This window comes from Macrobrachium rosenbergii, chromosome 47 (genome assembly GCF_040412425.1).
Source record: "Macrobrachium rosenbergii isolate ZJJX-2024 chromosome 47, ASM4041242v1, whole genome shotgun sequence".
NCBI lineage: Eukaryota > Metazoa > Arthropoda > Malacostraca > Decapoda > Palaemonidae > Macrobrachium > Macrobrachium rosenbergii.
In genome coordinates, this window is record NC_089787.1 from 48319104 (window position 1) to 48338099 (window position 18996).

Genomic DNA, 18996 nt, shown 5'->3' on the forward strand with positions numbered 1-18996 from the left:
TTTATTTTCAGACATTTCAGGCTACGTGCACAATCGATAAAAATTCACATCGGTATGGCAAAACTAAAATATTTTCAGTGTCATAATTCCTTGACCTTTCATGACTATAAAATGTTTTTGGCACTTTGGAGGCAACCATCGATAAAATTCGAAGGATAACATAATTCTTCTGCAATTGCATAGATGTTCTGAATTTCCTCTGCTAAAAATTCAGGATCACAAATTCTGTATGCTCTTAAAAACATCCCTGAGAAGACTGATCGTTTTATCTTGGGGTGATGGCTGGAAAAGTTGTGAATGAAAGCATTTACTGCTGTTGGTTTCCGGTAGAGTTTGAATTTAAATCCGTTGTCGGTTCTCATAACGACTGTGTCAAGAAATGGTAGAGTTTTATTCTGTTCTGCTTCCAACTTGAACTTTATGGATGGAACCAGGCCATTCAAAATTTCTAAAAACTCGTAGGGGTCACGATCCAAAGGCCACCGGCATATTATGTCGTCAGTATCTGTACCATGTCAAAGTAAACGTAATGACATTTGGTAAGTATCTGATTTCATAAAATTCCATGTATATATTTGAGAGGGTTGCAGATAAACAACTTCCATTGCCAAACCAAAATCTGTCTATAAAAGAACCATTAAACATAAAAGTATTATCAACGATGCACAACTTTATCAACTTAATAAAAACATGATGGGGAATAGGAATATCAATATCATTTATTTTTTCTTGTAGAAACTGTAGCAAATCATCAATGGGCACTTTTGTGAACAGTGAATTGACATCAAAACTAATCAACCTACAATTTGTATCTTTACCTTTCAACTTTGTGATAAGGTCTTCCGTATTTTTAATATGTGCCTTTGATATGTTTCCTATAAGCGGTTTAACAAAGAGCCTAACCATTTTGACAGATGATAAGAGGCTGAGCCTATCGAAACTGATAATGGGCCTGATTATGTTGACCTTCTTTATGAATCTTTACTGTGCCATACATATAAGGAAGAGTGGCATTAACGGCAGAGAATTTTTTGGCTAGTTCATGGTGGGACTTTAACAAGGATTTAACAGTACTGTTATAATGCTTATTAACCTTATCGGTGGGATCTCTCAACAGTTCTCATAAGTATCCTCATCGGATAACAGTTGGTTGGCCTTTTCGATATACGAATTCTTACTCAAAATAACAATGCAGTTTGACTTGTCAGCCTTAGTGATATGAATATCTTTATTAGCTGGTTTGTTGTTTTGTAACAAACCAGAAATGCCAGCAGGAGGGGTGTACAAAATTGATTGCTCAACTTGTAATTTACCTTATATTGGACAATCTGGTAAGGAACTAAGTAAGAGAGTCACACAGCATAAATATAATGTACGGGTTGCAACCAGCTCAAGCGCCATTTTTTGTCACGTAAGAGACTTTGGGCACCCAATAGATTGGAATTCAGCTGCAGTTGTTTTTAGGAGTTCCTCGTTGCATGACAGATTGTTGGTCGAAGGATGCCTCATTAGTTCTTTTAGTAATATGAATTTGAGCGATGGTCTTTTTAAGATGGACGAATTGTTAAAAGCTTTATTCTTAAGGATGCAAGAGTAAAACAAGCTGTTAGATTTTTTACAAACAGATAGTTTTGTACTGGCATTTGTAGTAATTACATATTTCCACTAAGTATGTTTTTGTTTTTTGAATGAATGTTGTTTACATACTTAAATGGCTTGTTGACTCATTTTATTTTATTGTTATCTGTGACCCATATTGCTTTCTTTTGTATATGTTATTCTCTAAACTCTGTTCAGTACCCTGAAGATGACTTTGGAATAAAAGTTGAAAGTCTTGGTACCAATTCCTTTCATTTTCACGTGAGGACTTATTATATACTTCATCCACGGGACCATTGTGGAAATTACAAGACAAAAATATATATATATATATATATATATAATAATATATACAGGTTGACCATCACTAATCTGGCATCATTGGGACCTGGAGGGTGCGGATTAGCCATTTGTTAGGCTAGAATACACGAAACCCAGTAGCTAAGCACCTCATCTTAGAATTAAAGTATCCCATAAATCAGTACAAGTTGGTTAATAAAGAAAAAGACAATTATCAAATACAGGTAGTGCTCGAGTTACGATAATTCAACTTAAAATATTTTGAGTTTACAATGGGGTTAGCAATTATTAATACCGATACGAAAATATTTAGGAAAAAATATTTTTAGATTTCAGCGATGAGGCAGCGAGAGAGACCAACTTACAATAGACCAACTTCTTTTCCTCCATCTCTTTATTCCATCTGCTAGTTAAAAAGTAAAGAGAATGATAAAAGTATTGTTAGTAACGTTATACTCGTGCAAAAATGCGTACAGCCATAAACAACCGAACGGGAAACTGTTGTTTTGCTAATAATCCTATCGGATAACAACTGTTGTGCTTGTATTTCAACCATCGTACGGTAATACACAATTACTGTACTTATGTTACAAATGACATTAAGTACTGTACAATAGGACTGATATATATTTTACACTATACCCTTATTTGGAGAAAAGATCGGCAGGGAAATATACTGCTACAGTAACTTTAAGCTGCAAGTTGTAGCTGAAGCTGAGAAAACAATGTTAAAGCTGTCAATGACTATAAATTATCGTGCATCGGCAACATGGATGAAACTCAACCGTAAATAAAACTGGAGAGAATGTATTTTAATCAAAACTACTGGGCATGAAAGAATACAAATTACTACTGTTTTCACGCCGATAAAAGATAAATACGTAAAGCTCGTATGATGATGAAATCAAGAGAATATAGCGAACGGAATCTTGATTTATTTCACACAAAACAAACATTCCCCCAAAACGGCCAGCCGCGATTCCCGAGAACGTCATATATTAACGGAAAAAATAGCTAATTTAGTTTCACAACGAGACATTTAAGTTATATTTCGACTTAAAAACACTTCGTATAACGGAAAATACCCTCGCCCCAAATAAATAAAGTATCCATATTAATTTACGCTAACTAGAAGCAAGAAAAGCGCTTTGAACTTAGTTAAATGCGGCGAAATAAACACCGCGATACCAGTTCCCAAAACAAAACATTGATCGCAATTTATAACACAATTGGAAACACTAGTAAAGCATAACTTTTTAAAAGATCCTTGAAAAAGATGCACATTTGTTTTGTTGATGTTTGTATAATACTGTTAATATGTGAATAGAGTTCAGTATAATGTAGGATAGGCTACCAGTTTGTTGATGCAGCACACTGCGTCACGAAATTGAAGCGACGGCCCAGCGAAAGTTAGCGCAGCGACCCGGGAAATTTTGAAAATTAATGTGGAAACATTGGAAATTACTCTACCAAATTTGTGCCGGATTACTGATTGTTCAAGCACTACTGATTGCCGGATTAGTGATGGTCAACCTGTGTATATATATATATATATATATATATATTATATATATATATATATATATATATATATATATATATATATATATATATATATATATATATATATATATATATATATATATATATATATATTGTGTGTGTGTGTGTGTGTTTGTGTATATATATATATATATAAAATATGTAATATATATATATATATATATATATATATATATATATATATATATATATATTACATATTTATATATATACATATATATACACAAACACACACACACATATATATATATATATATATATATATATATATATATATATATATATATGTATATATATATATATATATATATATATATATATATATATATATATATATATATATATATATATATATATATATATATATATATACAGTATATATATATATGTATAATACATATTATATATATATATATATATATATATATATATATATATATATATATATATATATATATATATATGTACACTTGATAATGTGGACTGTTTGTCCAAGAAAGCTTGTAACTTTTTCTGAACAAAAACTTCAAGTTAGATACCGTCAGTTTGAATGAAGTCCTTTTAGTATATATATATATATATATATATATATATATATATATATATATATATATATATATATATATATATATATATATATATTTATATATATATATATATATATATATATATATATATATATATATATATATATATATATATATATATATATATGTGTGTGTACACACACTGGAAGAACTAGTACATACACATGAAACATGAAGCAGCTTGCAGTGTTTGATAAACTTGTTTCACTGTTTGTTTCTTTCGTAACACCTTTGCACTTTACAGTGCTGTCTTTGGATGCCAGATAACTTTTGCAGCAAGGGTAATTTTGTCACTCATACCGAGCACACTGTATAGTGGATTTTGCTACATTGAGGTTTTATTCTGTTTATAATATTAATTCATATACAGTAATAATAATGGTAATATTGGTAATAGTAATAAAATTAAAAGGAACACTTATAGAATTTTTATAATAGTATGAGTTTTATTTTTCAGTGAAGAAGCAGAACTTCTAAAGGACATTCACAAGGATATCACTGAGCAGCTAAATAAATTAAAGAAAACTAATGAAAAAAGAAAAAGAAATCACATCAGAAATGAAATAAAATTGTTTAGAAAAGAATTACGTGAAAGGTAAGTAACTAAGATGGTGTCTAATGAGTTCCAATTTTTTTTTTATTCGGTCTCTTAGTTTTGTGTCATACCCATACCCATATGGTATATCACTGCCTTATTCATGATTCTTTGCAAATCCCATACACTCCAATCCTGAATAACAACTACAAATTCATTTGTTGGCTGGTTGGCAGGGCACATACATCCACAGACTGCTAGTTTCAAATATGTAGCAATCTCATGTGTTTCTTAGCACTTAGTTAATGGTAATCAGTGTTTCATTGGTGAGTATTGCTTCTCCATCTTGCTCTTCCTTGTTCACCAATAGTAACTTGTGTTAATTTTATGAGCAACCTTTTCACTCCATCTAAAAATGAGTGGTAGTCACATGTTATTTCACTCAGATGTTGTTTATATGCATAAAAAACAGGTTTTGACTGGGAAAATATATTTTTGGTAGCTACTGATTGTCCTCAAAGGAGTTACCCTTATAGTTCCACTGTGCTCCATAAGACAGGTTAACTAATATCAAGAACTCTCTCATAGCTCATCTTTGGTATATAATATTGTATTTGGTACAGTGTTGGAATATAAAGAGACTTGAGGCAGGAAGGCTTTTTCTCCTGTCTACAGCAACCACTAGGAAGATCACATTTTACCCTTCCTTTACTCGCCGGTCTGTGAAAGAAATATCCACCAACTTCCCATATGAGAATGGTCCACAGTAAAAATCTTGTGAGGGATCACTTCCCTTCGGGGCTAGGAACCTGTGAAGAATTAACAATGAATAAAGAGGTCTATATAACCTGTAGGTGTGTTAATCACATGACAGGGAAGTGACTTACGTAATTATGTCGGGATGGAATGCAAGCTGATCTATCTCTTTATCCACTTCATCCTTCCTTCTGCCTGCACTCCAATGTTGGCACTGTTTTTCCTCCCTACCTATTGCAAACTTGCCTCTTGTTCACTCATAACATCTTCCATTCTCATTAGCAAACATTCATTCACCGGATGCATCTTCAGATACTCAGGAAGTTCTCACCACCTATGTAACTCTGATGCGCTCTTATCTCACATATATTTCCATATTCACAGTCAGCTTCAATCAGTAACCTTCTTTTACTGTACCTCCATTCATATTCTTTTTCTTCCATCTGACTTTCCACCCTCAACAAGTATTTCATAGTGCAAGCGTGAGGTTTGCCTTTTGTTACACTATTTATTTCTGGTGATAGAAATTCATTTCTTGCTATGATGTGGTTCGGATTCCACAATAAGCTGTAGGTCCCATTGCTAAGTAACCAATTGGTTCTTAGTCACGTTAAATAAGTCTAATCCTTCGGGCCAGCCCTAGGATAGCTGTTATCAGTGGTCTGGTAAAACTAAGGTATATTTAACTTCTTACCGTCAATTTCCTTCAGTGCTTGGACTTGGGCCTAAATTCTATTTTCCTTCCTCCCCCTTCCCCAGTCTATACTTTACTTACCACATGAGGCCATTCATACTTTTGTCTAAAATTATTCACATTCAACCTCCTTTTCTCTGTAACCTCTTGTAATACTTTTTCCATCAACCTTATTACTGTACTCATAAACACGTGCCCTTCTCCAAACCTATCATCTTCAGTCATCTGCATCGAGGTTCTAACACATCTTTCAGCATCCATAACATATATACCAGGGGACATCCCAATATTTCTCTGAGCGCTTGCATTATAAACCTTCAGCTCTTTTGCAGCATACAAATCCCATTCATCCTTTTTTTTTCAGCCATCATCCACAATAACTCAATGTCCTAATTGTCCTCTCAGCCAAACCATTTCAGCTAACTGAGGAACCCATGCATATTTTTGGTAATAGATTAGACCCCATTCCCAAATATGTTCCAGCTATCATTAAGTCAAAGGTCTGCGAGTATATGGGCACTCCAGTCGTTTTGCCATTGAGGTGGACTTTTCTGTCATTCAGTATATTCCTAATGCTACCATTGGAAAAGTAGGAAATTTTTTAAGTAATTTTGTATTTTTCCTAACATATGAACCTGAAGTTTTTTACGTAGGATTTAGCATGCAAATGCGAGCTGGAACAGCCTCTGAACTTTCAGACAAAGTTGTTAACTACTGATGGGTAGGGGGAAGCCCAGCCCACTTATCATACTGCACTCCACTTTGCCTTCCGGCCCAGGTACCAGAATGAGGGTCGGCTGAGGTGGGATGTTCATGTAAAGAACTTTAGTTGTCTATGTTATGAAATATACAAATTACTTTAAAAATTTACTATTTGTTCTTATACAAATACATCCATTCTTTACATAGGAGACTAATTCATTGGAAGGGGTAGTGAGGTAGTCTGGGCAGATCTCAGAAGCGACTGGTTGGTTCCACCACTTGGGAACAGCTTCCTGGTTTGAAAGAGCTGAGGAAGGAATTCTGCACCCCTAGCTAGTAGAACATATGGGTTGTTATAACTGTTAGGCTTCTAAAGTAATGAGTCTGCTTTCATTATCTTGATGAAGACCTTGAAGAACCAGTTTGTGTCAGGGACAATAAAGCTTGCAATTAAAAACCGACGGATTTGTTTAATTTTTTGTACCTCTCTCCCCTTGTCTAGAGAGAGGAGGGGCATGCATCCTAATTTACAAAAAAAAAAAAAAAAAGGGACAGCATTACCCTGGTCATGCACTCACCTGAAAAACTTGTCTGTCCAGCATGTGACAACTCACTGCCTGACTCTCTGCCCTACAAGAGAGAAAGCTGGAAGAGAAAGAGGAGGAGGCCAGTCACTTACACACACACACTCTCACTTACTGAATACCTTAGATGAGATGCAACTTGTCCCTTTAGGGGAGCCAGATGAGCTACACAACTTGTTGGGCAGCCACCACAGGACTCAAGGATAATGTGTCCAAGGACTTGTGGGCAGTGTACTGTTGGTAGAACAAGGTGAATGTGGTCTAGATAAATCACATCCCTGATGTAAAACCTATAGAACTGACAGGTTCTTCACAAATGCCAGGGACAGGGTGGTGCCCCTAATCTCATGAGCCCTTACCTGTACCGTACTCCCATATTCCTCTCACGATGAAGAGTACACGTTTGATGGTCTCAAGAAGCCAGAAAGAGATTGTACTCTTGGACACATATCTCTTGGCTGAACCAGTACTAATGAAGAGGGTTTTCTTAAGATAGTACTGCAGCACCCTAACTGGATATGATAGCATCTCGTCCTGATCACTGCCTCAAAGGAAGGGATTGAGAAGCACCCAAATCTGGCATCAGGGACCAATGGATTCTAAGTCTTTGCCATAAATTCCAGGACAAATTCGAGCTTAACAGCTTCCCATCCCCTTGAGTGCTTAACATCAAAGGAAAGGCCATGATGTTCGCCTACTCTCTTCACTGAAGCCAGGGCTAGCAGGAACACAGTCGTCAGGATCAGATCCTTGTCTGACGACTCTCTCAGCAGCTCATATGGAGTACTAGTTAGGCTCCTCAAAATGAGTCTCGTCCCACTTGGGGGAGCCTGAGTTCTCTGGCAGGGCAAGACTGCTCAAAACTTCTCAGGAGCATAGAGATCTCCCATGAGGACAAGAGATCAACTCCTTTCAACCGAAGAACCTGGCCAAGAGCAGCTCTGTAGCCTTTATTGGCTGAAACAGGGAGAAGCTTATCTTGGCGAAGAAGGACGAGAAAGTCCGCTGCCTACGGAAGAGAAGTTCTGACCAGAGAGACAACCCGTCATGACACCAACTAAAGAGGATTTCTGTATATATCTAGACATCTTTGCATGAAGTGCCAGTGCTGCTACTGCTGAGTTATACCTCTCAACGTGTGGCTGGCACAGAAGGTTGTGCCACACGGAATCTTTCTCGGGGCCTCAGAAAACTGAGCCAGCAGGTCCAGATACAGGTCCAGATACCACTTGACTTATGGCCACTTGGGAGCCACCATAGTCAACCTGAGATTTAGGGTGATTAGCATCCTGTTGCTCACCTGATGAATCAGACAGAATGGAGTAAAAATGTATGCTTCCAGGATGCCCCATGGGTGCTGTAAGGCATCCTCCATTGCAGCCCATTGGCCTGGTACAATCGAGCAACCAGCAACTTCCTGTTGTACTGGGTCACAAAAAGATCTATGTGCGGAAATCCCCATAATTTGAAGAGCCTCTTCGCAATGTCTTGGTGTAAGGACCACTTTGTCCCTATCACCCATTCCAAGAGCCTGGGATGTACCTGGCAGACAGCTCTACTGAGCGTGCTACCACCCACTTGTGAACTTGCACTGCCAACCTGTGCAACTGGAAGGACACCAGGCCCCCTGCTTGTTGAACTATGCCGCTACTGTCAAGTTGTCACTCATCAACACAACGGAGTGCCCTGTCACCTGGTCCTGGAATTCTTGAAGGGCTAGAAATGCTGCTTTTAGTTCTAGGACATTGACGTGGAGATGCTTGTTGTTCTGGTCCCATCAGTTAAACATGCCAAAGCCTTAACCAGTTTAAGTATTTGGTTAGCCCCCCCAGAGATAAAATGGCGTAGATATTTTAATATGGTATAGATACTTTAATTCGACAAAGGCAGAAATGTCTAATGAAGCAATGAAATTAGTATCTTTAGATCATTACCCCCAAGGTGATAACTCCATAACAGTTTCTACTAATGACAAAGTCAAATGCTGGCATAGGCTTTGGAGTGGCCTTCCATGAAGTAGAAAAAAGCAGGAGATTGTCATGCAGTGTGTGTTTTTTTACAACAGAACTGTATGCAGTGTTAAAAGCTTTAAAGGAAATTTGAACTCAGAATGGAAATAGTTTAACTATATTTTGTGACTTAAGAAGTGTTCTTCAGTCTTTAGAATTTTTTAACTCTTTAAACCCACTGATTTTAGAGATACTGGAATGGCATCTGTTTGTGAAAAGAAGAGGTAAAGAAGTAAATTTTTGCTGGGTGCCTTGCCATGTTGGGGTTCTTGGAAATGAGCAAGCTGATCAACTTGATAAGTCAGCAGTCACTTCTTCAGAACCCAGAACATGCCTACTACCATTTAGGTCAGAAAATGAAAAACCTTAAGCATTTTCTTTGGGAAGGAATTGAAACAAACCAAAGGTGCACAATATTATGTCATTAGCATTTCCTTGGTCATACCCCTATATGCCAAGGAGACAAGAAATGATGTTGTGCAGGCTGAGGATTGGACATACATGACTCACTCATGGGTTCTTGGTGTCAGGTGAAAATCCTTCATTGTGCAATGACTGTATTGTGCCCTTGACTTTGAGACATTTGCTGGTTGAATGTCCCAGTCTTGGGAATCTAAGACATAGATTCCTCTCTTGGGGATATCCCCTTTGATGTGGCACCACCTTGACGTTGTGAGGGGGTTCCCGGGTTTGAATCCAAGAGTCACATCTATCATTGCATATTACTTTGGGTTAATTTTTGTGGAATTTTCCACTTTTGGTAAAATTTATTGGACCTGATTAACAGGAAAAGGTATGATAGCTGGGACTTGGTTTATATCTGAAGCTAAATAGTGGGAACTGTGGTAGGATCATCAACTACCTGATAATGTTTGGACCTGAGAGATATCACATTGATAGCTCAAGGGCAGAACTATTCTGCAGGGCTGGGCCATGGATTTTAGGAGTGGTCTGGTTCTGAGGATAGGACTCTCAGTATGTATTCTGTCTGGTTTGCCAATAATATGATTAGGGTTGGGATCATTGTATTTTTGTAATACTCTCAGTCCCAGCTAGTGGGTTTGGCTTACACTTGGGCCACTAATTGTGTTGTGCCATTCCCTGTGGGTTAGGGTAGGTGGGTGGACACTTGGGAGTCAGCTTTCACTGTGCCATTGGTGGAAGAATAAACTCTATGAAAGGGTGATATCTTTTTAAGTTTTTCAGATTTACTTAATTTTTTTATGATAATCGATCTTTATGAGTAGTAGCAATAAAGAATTGAGTACCCCTGGACCCCCTGATGATATTGTTGTTGCACAGATAATGACCTCTGCACCCTCCTCTGACAACCTGTGTTTGGAAAAGGCTAAGAAACCTTCTAGTGTAGTTACACTGGAACCCTGTGCTCTAGCAAGAGCCAAGGGAAAGTAACCAGATATGTATGCAAAATAGGACAAGGTATATTTGAAACCTCTTATGATAAGTATTTGACCTTTGATCTGGAAGATTCTAATTGTGATATTTTTAATGTGTATAGAGACATTGTGAATTGTTGTGGCTGAGAGCCTAAGATATCATCTGAAGGTCGAGGAAAACTGACAGTAGAATCGATCTCAGCAAAAGAAAGTGAAAATTGAAAAGCATTATCGCATCTTGGAGGAGTTAAAGTAGACTCCTCAGTACATGCTTTTTGGAATCACACCAAAGAAATGATATTTTCACCCCAGCTGATGACATACTCAGAGGAGAAGCTTGTAGAATTAAAAGATCAAGGTGTGATTATAGTTGAAAGAATGAAGATCATCAATGGAACCTCAGTTCCACTTCCAAATTTAATTATTACATTTAATTTGACCCACTTACCTAATGTAATAAAAGCAGCATGGTTACATCATAAGGTTAAGCAATACATCTCAAGACCGAGGAGATGCTTATATTGCCAGGAATGTGGATATATGTTAGGGTCTTGTAGACAGAAGCTACAGTGCAAGCCTGCCATGTGTTAAATGTAGTGAACAAGAGCATGGTGTATGTAATAAAGAAGCAAGATGTATACATTTTGGAGAGAATCATCCATCTTTTTCACAGATTGTGATGTGTACACCATGGAAAAGGAGATACAGACATTAAAGGTAACAATATATCACATTTAGAGAGGCAAAAGAGAAAGTATTAAATCAGTATGTTAGACCCAGAATATCCTTTTCCAGTATTGCTGCCAACAGAAGAAGAAATATAAATGCCAGCAGAGGTGCTTCCCTTGGCAATGTAAGGGAAGATCAGTGGCAACCTATACTCCTACCCCTTTGGAGGCTGCTCCAGTGGTTTCTGGCGCTCTTGCCTCTTCAGATGAAGCGCCAGAGGTTCATGGTGCTCCTGCCTCTTCGGAGGCAGCTCCATTGATTTCTGGTGCTCCTGCCTCATCAGAGGCAGTGCCAGATGTACCTGGCACTCCCGCCTGTCTGGTGGCTTTACTAGTCATAGCTGGTGTGTCGGCTGACACTCCTGCCTCAGTACAGTATCTGGTGCTTGTGTCTCCCTGGAGCCTGCACCAGCTGTAACTGGTGCTTCTGACACTCTGGAGGATCCACCAATTTTGTCTGACCCCTCACATCCCTCCTCAGGCAGTTCCAGCTTTGTCTGGTGTTCCTGATATTGATAACCCTCTGAAAAGGAAGGCAGCCATAAATAATCAGTTTCTCTCCGGGAAAAAGAAGGAGCAAGACAATAAGCTGAAAGCCCTTAAAAGAGGCTCCAGTTTAACCAACTCAGAACTAAAGTAGAATTTATTAATTTTCTCCAGTGGAACTGCCAGGGATTAAGAGCTAAATGGGAAGAACTAAGGCTGCTCATATCAGAAGTGTCACCTGTATGTACAATGTAGCTTTCAGGAGACTATGATTGGCAATAATGTGTGTCCAAGCCCACGAGAGTGTACGTCCTATCATTCCACTTATAACATAAATGTAGGAAGCCATGGGAGTGTAACTATATACAGTACAGTATTCATAATGACACCCCAAAAATCCTATTAATATCCAGTCTACATTGCAAATGACAGGTGTGCAGATCATTTGCAAACAAAATACACTACATATGCTCTCTGTATTTACCACCTTGTGAACTTCTTGAAATTTTATTTTCATATTTTTGTTTATGATACAGTAATTCATATATCATTAAAGGATGTGTACTGAGAGAGAGAGAGTGAGAGAGAGAGGAGGGTGTTGGGGGTGAACTGAGGTACGTTTACATCAGCAAAACGAATCAGGAAACAACTGTTTTGTGATTTTGAGGAATTTTACTATAATATAAAGTATTTTAGTTTACAGTAAACCCCCTGTATTTGCATTCTCACAATTCGCGGACTCACCTATTCACGGATTTCTCTATGGAACATATATACACTACACATTATTTGTAGAAAATTTGCCCATTCACAGTATTTTTCACTGAGAAATATCCTGTAATTACTGTATTTTCATATCATTTTCATGACTAAATGCACCTTTTGTGGTAAAACTATTAAGATACTCAGGTACCCAGGTAGTGCTCAAGTTATTATAATTCACCTTACGATAATTCGAGTTTGCGATAGGGTAAGCAATTAATAACAATGCAACACCATTTATAAAATATTTTTAAATTTTGCATGGGCACAGGCAGCAGGGTACAATCAGGTAGTGAGAGAGACCAAATTACAATAGACCAACTTCTTTTCCTCCATCTCTTTATCCCATCTTCTAGTTAAAAAGTAAAAGAGAAAGATAAAAGTATTGTTAGTAACGTTATACTCTTGCATAAATGTGTACAGCCATAAACAGTCGAACAAGAAACTGTTGTTTTGCTTATAACCGAATCGGATGACAACAACTGTTTTGCTTGTATTTCAACCATCGTACGGTAGTAAACAATTCCGTAGTTATGTTACAAATGACGTTAAAGTAGAATAGCACTGATATATTTTTACATTATACAGGCAGTCCCTGGTTTATGGCGGGAGTTTCGGTCCTATGCCGCGTCGTAAGCTGAAAAATCGTCAAAAATCCTAAGAAAACCTTACTTTTAATGCTTTGGTGTATTGAATATTATATAAACTGCTTTTTTATTGAGTTTTTCACCAAAATACCTCCAAATTTTTATTATTCTGCCATTTTGGAGTCAAATTTCTTCCGTCGGATCAGCGTTGTAAGCGTTGTAACCCTGGAACATGCGTTGTAAACTGGGAAATAATTTCTGATGAATGTACTTGAAAAGCATCGTAACCGCGGAACGTCATGAGCCGGACCCGTCGTAACCCGGGGACTGCCTGTACCCATATTCGCCATGGATAAAAGATTGGCAAGGAAATAGACTGCTAAATTTAAGCTGCAAGTTGTAGCTGAAGCTGAGAAAACAATATTCAAGCTGCTAATGACTATAAATTATCATGCATTAGCAACATGTATGAAACGCGACCATAAATAAAATTGGAGAGAAAGTATTTTAATCAAAACTACTGAGCATGAAAGAAGACATATTACTGCTGTTTTCACTCTGATAAAAGATAAATACGTGAAGCTCCTATTATGATGAAATCAGGTGAAAATAGCGAACGGAAATTGATTTTTTACACAACAAACATGCTCCCAAATGGCCAACGTCATCTATTAACGAAAAAAAGCTAAATCAATTTCACAATGAGACGTATTTAAGTTATATTTTGACTTAAAAACACTTCGTATAACGAAAAATAACCTTGCCCCACATAAATCAAGTATCTAGAGATTCATTTACGCTAACTAGAAGCAAGAAAAGCGCTCTGAACGGAGTTGAATATGACTTAATAAACTTACCACATAATTGATTTCCAAACCAAAACATTGAATGTTATTATTGCAATTATAATACAAAAGCAATACAAGAATATATATATACAATATTATTGGATACAGTGAAGTAAAGCATATTTTAAAGATGCAATGAAAAGATGCATATTTGTTATGCTGATGTTTGTATAATATGGTATTAATACTGTACAGTATGTGAATATGGAGTACAGTATAATGTAAGCTAGGCTACCGTATATGTATACAATATACCATAGTGGAGATTAAACTAGTTCTTGTTTGTTATTCAATTTCTCTTTGTATTGAATTATCATAAGTCAATCTGCAAGAACCTCCAGAATTAGCTGATATTAATAATTACTATACCTATACTTTATAGTGTAGGCTACGATATATGCCTACATGGTACTGAATGCCCTAGTGTAGGCTAGGCTATATTTGAGATATGTTTTTTCCAATAAACGATGGGTTTTTTGGAACCTAACCCCATCACAAGCAGGATAATACCTGTATAAGCATTTTTAGATTTTATTTTTGTTTGAACTATCAAAATAGGCAGCTCTAAATGTTTTTAGAAGGTTTTTAAGTACAGGCAGTCCCTGGTTTACGACGTTCCAAGGTTACGACGCTTTTCAAATATATTCATCAGAAATTATTTCCCGGTTTACGACGCATGTTCCAGGGTTACGACGCGTCGTACGCCGATCCAACGGAAGAAATATGGCTCCAAAACGGCAGAATAATCATAATTTGGAGGTTTTTTGATGAAAAACTCAATAAAAATACAGTTTACATCGTTTTCAATGCACCCAAAGCATTAAAAGTAAGGTTTTCTTATGTATTTTTGACGATTTCTCGGTTTACAACAATTTTCGGTTTACGACGATTTTCGGTTTACGACGCGGCGTAAAACGGAACCCCCGTCGTAAACCGGGGACTGCCTGTATTCCGCGGATTTTAGCTATTCGCAGGGGGGTGTGGCATGCATCCCCTACGAATATGAAGTTTTACTGTACCTTAGTATACCTGGTTTACTTTTATGTACAAAATTAAAAATAATTCCATTAATATATTTGTTTCTTTTAGCAGCTAAAAAAGTCTATTCCTAATTCTTTCAGTAGAATAGTGGGTCCCTGTTAGATCGCGGATCTGCAATCGCACCTTCAGTTAATCGCAGGTTTTTCTATGGAACTTATCTCCAAATATATTGTGGAAAATTCACTAATTCATGAATTTTTTTGTATAGCAATTATTGTTTTTCATTTTATTTTCCACTAAATATTTACAATAAAATGCTAAATAAAATGCTAAAGGAAAAATCACAAAACAGCTTACCAGTGTACTCGTACATAAACACCTCAGTTCAACCATCTCTCTCTCTCTCTCTCTCTCTCTCTCTCTCTCTCTCTCTCTCTCTCTCTCTCTCTCTCTCTCTCTCTCTCTCTCTTTATACTCTATTATTATATTGGCCTATTATCATCGTAATATGTATAGAAAAAACAATCATCCTGACATTTGTAATTGTTTTTGCTAATGTATACATACGTACGTGTAGGTACATGTTGCCATATTTTTTTCTTTCTCTTATTTACTGTACTTCTTACAAGTTTAGTTGGCTCTGTGATTATGAAACATATAACAGTACACAAGAGAATATTTTATCACTGTTGATGTTTCATCTCTAATCACTGTAAAAATATTTCAAATCCAAATTTCATACATAAGCAACACGAAGGTTATACTCTCCTCCCCAGCTAGTTTACCCATGGCTGTCAAGTCTCATCCCCAGTTACTGTGCTGAGACTTCAGTTGTAAACACCAGTTCTCTCTCTCTCTCTCTCTCTCTCTCTCTCTCTCTTAATGAAATATGAATTACTGTATCATAAACTTTTATGTGCAAAATTGAAAATAGTAATTCCAATAATACATTAGTTTCTTTTAGCAACTAAAAAATTACTTTCCTAATTCTTTTGGTAGTAGGATCAATCAGCCGATTTTCTGAATGTAAACATTACAAATGCTGGGATGATCAGTTTTATATACATATTACGATGATAACAGATCAGTATAATAATATGGTATAAAAAGATTCTGTAAGAGAAATAACATTTTATTGATATTTTGCTGTGTTTACATTAATATTAATATTTGAAAATTAGTACAGTAAATCATTGTAACGTACATACACAAGAGAACATCTTATCACTGTTGATTGCATTTTAATTTGGCATTTTTTTTTCAATGCATATTTAAATATTTAAGAACTGTACAGTATTTAACTCTATTTGTGAATTCCCAGTGTTTCCCTATCTGTCTACTTGTCAATTCCCAATGTTTCCCCTATCTGAAAAAAGAAAATGGGGCAGTTTCAATACTGCATGAGAGAAAATGGCTGTGCTTGAATGTAGGGGGGACTTAAGTTTAGTTTTCTCATGTAGCTGTAAGCCACATATTTCTAAGGGTAATGCTGTGAGGTGACTTTCAAATTATATTAAAGGGTTTTAGAATGATAGTTTAAGGCATATTTGGTGTCTGAATTATTAAAATAGGCAGTTATAAGCATTTTTAGAGGGGTTCTTGGTATTTGAACTATTGAGATAGCCAGTTATAAATATTTTTAGAGGGGGATACCAACTTAATGCTGATTTTTGTTTAACGCATGTGGTTGTGGTCCCTAACGCCTGTGATTACGGGAGACATACAGTAGGCTCAATCAGCCGATTCTGAGAATGTAAACAATACAAATGTCGGGATGATTGGTTTTTTTATACATATTACGATGATAGATCTCAATATAATAATACCTGGTGTTTCGAAATTAGAGGCCCCCCTTCCACAGAACAAATGGAAAGTTATGAAGTTTTCTGCTATAGCCTATCTCCAAGTACATTATTTTAAGTTTCTATTAAGCTTTTTTCATTTTACATTTCTTGTATTTTCAGACTGAGTGACGGAGTTAGATACAGCCATGGCTAATGACTCGGAGGAAATCAGATGGATTGACCGAATCCAGGCTATAACCTTCAGAGAGGCCAGGGATGCTGGTGCATCCATTTCACATTCCTGGATAGCTAAATACATTAAAAGAGATGAATCCATGGGACTGGGGTGGACATTTATCTTGCACAGATCTGGCATGTCATGAGGCAGATAGCTGACATACACACTGTTGTTACATCTGTGCGAGTGGGATGAAGGAAAAACCGAGGCAGTCATTGTGTGGGCAGGAGACAGAGCCCTCATGTCCTGAGTCCTTTATATTCTATCACTGTGCCAACTTAGCACTATTCAGGCCAAGACCAATTATAAGGGGATTCTTTGAGATTCCTTGGTCTGTCTTATGGAACCCTGGAGGACCATGAGAGTGTAACTCCTTTGAGGACTCACAGCTGCTACCAAAAATAGGTTTTTCCTACCTCATAACATTTTTTTAGTTTAAGCTGTTTATATGGTGTAGCCTGTAAGAGAACCGGAGAATGATTTTTTAGCTTGTTGCTTGCACAAAAAAAGATACACAGTATTTAAAAAATGCATATAAATTCTGAATGCATTGGGAACCTGTGGTCTCATCAAAATAATTAATGATAATTAATAGGAGACCCTTTCTTAGTCCAGTTGGTTGGTATTATAGCCGATTCATGGGCCTACGAGACGTTTGTTTGGCGGCCTCTGACTGGCTGGTACCGGGAGGTCCGCAGCTCGCTCACAGTTTCATTTTAACCTTTGTAGCTCAGAAAACTTGTAATATGTTTATATTTCTTCATTTATCTCATGGTTTACACAAGATAGGAAAGTTCTGATCGTACCATAGGATTCGGTATTAATTGTACAACTAAATCGTGATTTTCTGAAACCAGTAAGATAAAACACAAAGGAATTACAACGAGTAGAAGTGAAGAGAGAAGCATTTCATTCTTTATACCTGTTTTTACTTATTGTCGGATTTTGCATCACTGAGGCGATCAAGATAAAATAAAACTAGTGTTTTCATACAATAAATTGACCCTGAATATGCTGGTGCTTTCAGATTTTAGATGCGTGTGATATGTGGAGAGAAAATGAAGAATATGTCGTATTATGTAGCATCCGTACTTGACTCAGTTTGGCAGTAGTGCCGAGAGACGGTGATCTGCAAACAGCGCGAGTGTTGAGGCTCCGTTGACAGTTGCCAATTAGCGATATGAGAAGTTTGGAGTTTCGACAATATTTACCATATTATTATGTCATTACATTTTCTGTACATAAATGCATAGAATTCACATTATGACTGTTGAACATTTTCACTCCAATAGGACATATCTGATAAGAAAAAATCAATAATCATATGGATACATCTGGTTGTGTTGGCTTCAATTTAGTCTAGATGAGAAATTTGCATCCTGTACGCTACATGATAAATAACAGGCTAAATAATCATGAGTTCATTATTATGGCTGCTTGCTTCTCTGGTCAATAACACGAAAAGCTGATGGTTTTTATATGCTCATTCAATGAATGAAAGTACATCTTTTATTTCTTACCATAAAATCTAGTGGTGATGTAATTGAATATAAAATTCTGTCTTTTTCAGAATTTGTTTGAGCTGCTCTTACACCAGAACGTTTATTCCTCTATATACATGTTATATTTGATAATTGTGCAGGCCTGTTATTTATCATGTAGCCTACAGTATGCAAATTTCTTACCTAGCCTAAATTGAAGCCAACACATCCAGATGCATCCATATGATTATTAATTTTTTCTTATCAGATATGTCCAGACGTACGGACATAATTACAGTATATGATATTGGAGTGAAAAAGTTCGACATTCACGATGGGAATTCTATGCTTTTATTTACAGAAAATGTAATGACA

General features: G+C 36.6%; 1 protein-coding gene across 2 annotated transcripts in view; it reads left to right on the plus strand.

The window, feature by feature from the left end:
• Positions 1 to 18996, plus strand: part of LOC136830834 (DNA-binding protein SMUBP-2-like) — a 713243-nt gene that overhangs the window by 238990 nt on the left and 455257 nt on the right. For both annotated transcript variants that reach the window (XM_067090812.1, XM_067090810.1), the window contains exon 8: positions 4507 to 4644. In XM_067090812.1, the coding sequence (XP_066946913.1) occupies positions 4507 to 4644 (138 nt within the window). The remainder of the gene's footprint in view (positions 1 to 4506; positions 4645 to 18996) is intronic.